Raw genomic sequence first — 4,267 nt, 5'->3', positions numbered from 1 at the left:
CCCCCCCCCCGGCTTTCCTATGAAGGCCAGTTCCCTGCTCCGACTAGAAGGAAGACTGAGTAGTTCCTAGTCTCTTCCTAGTAGTCTGAAAATAGTGAGATACTTGATTGTCTCTGAGAGGTGAGGCGAGGCCACTGGGGACAAAAGCCACTGCAGGGGTCAGCTCTGGAGGATTCTAAGGCAGGAACTTAAGCCTGGACGTGCAAGGCTGGGTGACCCAAGACAGGAATTGCATCTCTTGGGACCAAGTTTCCCTCCAGAGCAGTGAGAGGTGGTGGCTGCTCCCCCTTCCCATTTCTCAGCTCTGCACAGTTTCCCGCTGGGAGAAGCAGGATGAGAGCAAGACAAGGCTTGTGAGACTCCACAGAGGACCAAGATGAGACCCAAAGCTGCTTTGGAGGAGACCAGCTCCTGGATGGATAGATATTGCACCATCGTGTGATATCATGTATGGGGACGATCTTAATTCAGCACCTCATTGAGGGCTGGTGCGCTCCGTGTGGGGCTCCTGTGGGTTCTAGAATGGGATCTGAGCTGAGTTGTAGCCCCAGATCACCAACCATCTTGCTTTTGGATTTCAACCCCGATGTTTTGTCCTTTCTGGGTCTGAGAGGGTCTCTAAGTGTAAGCAATTGTGTCTTATTGAATCCCAGCAATGGAACTCACAGCCGTTCTTGGATGGCAGAAACATTAGGACCCTAAGGAACCTTAACAAAGAGGCTTCGTGTTCCACAGAGGCAGGGCACCATTAAGAATGTCTGAGAACATCTCGCCAGCCTTGGGCCTCCGCTTCTCACTCTCCAGTACAAACACAGGAGGCGGGGTGGGGCGGCGACTAGGTTGCACCATGGCATGCCCAGACCTGCACATTCCTGTGGTGTGAGCAGCAACCAAGTCTGGAAACTTCTTCTAGGGCTGCCCGTGTTGGCTGGGAGCTGGGATCAGGATCAAGGAGCCTTGGTGAAGGCCCTAGAAGGAGGCCAAGGTGACTCTCTGCCTCTGCTTTGACCACCAGTGTATTTTATGTCCCTCGTGAAAGACCCTTGCTTCCCGAGACCTCTTGTTCTAGAACGTGTGTCCATTCCTGACTTGTCTTCCTGGTTCCTCTCCTTTGCCCCTTTCCTCACATTCCCATAGCCCAGGCTTCCCAGGGTGACTGCAGGCCCTCAGCTTGGCAAGACAAGGGCTCTGTTCTAGAGCCAGGGTTTAGGCTCTGGGTATAAATACTGGCGGTACTGTGCAAAGGGAGCGGGGGCAGGGCTTCTGTGAGGACCCAGTGCCCACGCTCCAGCCCACGAGACCCAGATGAGCCCTTCCCAGCATCTGCTGAATTATATGGGTTCCTTCTTTAAGCACACCCCCTTGATATACTCCAAACTGCAGCCTCAACAGCCCTGCTTCACTCACACCCTTGTCCCTGGCTCAGGATCTGGAAGAAGCAGACCTCGGTGGAGGAACCTGCGTAACAGTGACCGCAGCCATTGTGTGATGGCAGCTTAGCCCTCCCTCCCACCTGTCCCCGCTCACTCACATTCCTTCATCATGCCAATGTCCACACAGCGTTTGAGCCGGCAGGCCTGGCAGTGGCGGCGGTTGTCCTTGGTGATTCGGCAGTCTCCATTGAAGGGACAGGTGAACAGGGCCTTCCTCTTCATGCTCCGCCTGCCAAAAGAGCACAACTCTGCACTGAGTCACTGGTCTGGCTCCTTCGTCCTGCCTGAGAACCTGGCCACAAGGCCCTCAGATGCCCGTTTTTTATTCCCTTGGGCTACTCAGTGACCCTGAGCCCTGCCTTGAGCTAGGTATACCAACCAAAGGCTCGCAGTTCACATTCATCGGAACATGGGGGTTGAGACAATGACAATCTTCAGACAACCAGACTGATTCGGCCCAAGGATGGGGAAAAGACGCCAGAGTGAGACTCTGCAGCCACCACAAACAGTCACAGACTGTTGGGTCTACCTCACTTAATAGATGGGGTCACCGAGGTTAAGAACCGTTCGGTAAGAAATTGCGGCTTCAGATCTGAGAGCCGTAGGGATCCAAGGCTCAGCTTCCAGCCCCTAGGACGGCTCTTAATCCTAGAACTCAAAGTGTTCAATAAAGCTGAGCCCTCAGCTAAATAGACCTGGACAGTTGGCCTTTGAGCAGGATGAAGGGCCATCTGTTGCCTCTGGACATTGGCTCTGGTACCCTTCACTGATGACACCTCATACCCAAGGGGGCAACAGCAGACCTAGGGCTGTAATGACAGTAGGCAGTGCCAGGATGTTAGGGGCAGTGTGGCCCTAAGGTTAGGCCATCCTATCTGTCCTGTAAATCCTCAGAAAGAGACTGGGTGGTGGACCAATCAATGTCCACCTCTGTGGAGACAAAGAGCTTTCAACTTTTGCCTTTATACCTCTACTGCAGGGACAGTCTTTTCTTAGGGGACAGAAAATACAAAAGCAGTTTGGGAGGCGGCAGGGTTACCCAGGAATGATGAGCTCATCATTGCCACAGTGGTCTATTCTAGGCTGTGAGCCATGTGTCCCTCGCTTTCTCCTTCCTCTCTTTCCCGTCATGGTTCTTGAGGCTTCACCTGTTACCACAAATGACCACGGCTCTCTAAACCTACTCGAAGACCGGATGCGTCTAATTCAGAGTAAATTCTCATTTCCTTTTTGTTCACAACCAGGCATTTTGTCCCAGGTCTTAGTGGGGATGCTTCCTTTTCCACCCACTGTCTTGTCTAGCTTAGGAGTCCTTGCTGTGAATCCACCATCTGTACCTTGGGTACCCAAAAGGTCTCCTACATGTGCCCTTCACTGTGACACGGTAAAGCCTCAGCCAGTCTCTGGCAGGGCAGAGAGCTTCCCAGACACCAGGTGGAGTAGCCAGAGCCTTCAGAGGCCTGCCTGTACTCCCTCAGGCTCTAGAGTCTTGCCTATGACCTGTGACTGAGGGACTGTCTTAGTTCCTTTCCTGTCACTGTGAGGGGATACTGTCAGCAGCACGAAAGCAATGCCAGAGAGAAAGGGTTTATTTCAGCTTGCAGTTCCAGCTTACGGTTCATCAGAACAGGGAGTCACAGCGGCAGGAGCTGAAAGAACAGGTCACACCGCCTCGATCCCTGAGTGTCGACACAGTTTACAAAATGCAAGAAGTGGCCTATAAATGTGTAAGGCTTTTAAATTATAGTTATTATTTTAAAGTATGATACCCAGCTCTTCCTGAGTTTCTCTAAATACGGAACTGGGGGGAAAGGAATGGTGTCTGAGAAGACAAAATTTGGACTTTATGCTCTAGGAGCGGCAGAAAACTCACTAGCTGGTCACTGGCTGGCTCATTCTCAGAACCAGAACCGATGTGGAGCTGGATGTTTGCTGGACCACAGCCTGTATTAGCTGGGGGGCCAATTTATTCTCTGTCCTGGTGCCTTTTAAGGGTACCTCCACATGTGACTGTCATCAAGCGTCTGCCCACAAGGAGTCGGGGCAGCCAGCCCGCCAGCCCTGGCCACGTGCTTTGTCCTGAAGACCCACACCCTCCCCTGCCTTCCTCCCAAAGCTAATTACCAAGGCACTAGTTTGGTTTTGAGAAACAAGAGCCTTCCCATTCCACGGGAGCCCAGTGTCTCTCTCTGCTGCTTCTGAGTCTGAACCCTGTCATTCCCGGCTGGCTGGCAATTATACCCTAGTTCAGGAAGGGGAACGGGGTGGTGCAACTCGGCTAAATAAAGAGGCAGTTTCTAGAAAGCCAGGGGTTATAGAGGACATTGAGCAGTTCTCATGCCAGAGACCAATTCACCAAAACATGGAAAAACAAGGAGTTCACAAAAGCTTCAAGTGCCAGGGGCTAGGGCCTCAAGCTGGCACGTGGGTGGCTTCTGTCAGCAGCATGGTGTCAAGTGCCTTCTGAGTTTCATCTGTGACCGAGTCTTAGAGAACTCAGTGCTCGCGCAGGACACAGGGGCTGCATGGAGTCCTAGACGGGAGAGATCCATGTGAGATCTGTGTGAGATCCGTGTGAGATCTGTGTGAGATCCGCGTGAGATCCGTGTGAGATCTGTGTGAGATCCGTGTGAGATCCGTGTGAGATCCGCGTGAGATCCATGTGAGATCCGTGTGAGATCCGTGTGAGATCTGCGTGAGATCCATGTGAGATCCGCGTGAGATCCGTGTGAGATCTGCGTGAGATCTGTGTGAGATCTGTTTGAGATCCGTGTGAGATCCGCGTGAGATCCGCGTGAGATCCGTGTGAGATCCGTGTGAGATCTGTGTGAGAT

The 4,267-nt window shown here is 52.6% G+C and overlaps 1 protein-coding gene across 1 annotated transcript in view; it reads right to left on the bottom strand.

The window, feature by feature from the left end:
* The window catches only part of Vdr (vitamin D receptor), a 28,375-nt gene that overhangs the window by 17,490 nt on the left and 6,618 nt on the right, over positions 1 to 4,267 (bottom strand). The window contains exon 2 of the mRNA XM_026782792.1: positions 1,532 to 1,662. Within this exon, the coding sequence (XP_026638593.1) occupies positions 1,532 to 1,662 (131 nt within the window). The remainder of the gene's footprint in view (positions 1 to 1,531; positions 1,663 to 4,267) is intronic.

Source organism: Microtus ochrogaster, chromosome 15, assembly GCF_000317375.1.
Source record: "Microtus ochrogaster isolate Prairie Vole_2 chromosome 15, MicOch1.0, whole genome shotgun sequence".
Lineage (NCBI taxonomy): Eukaryota > Metazoa > Chordata > Mammalia > Rodentia > Cricetidae > Microtus > Microtus ochrogaster.
The sequence above is the reverse complement of the archived record's forward strand: the minus strand, read 5'-3'. Positions and strand labels throughout refer to the sequence as shown.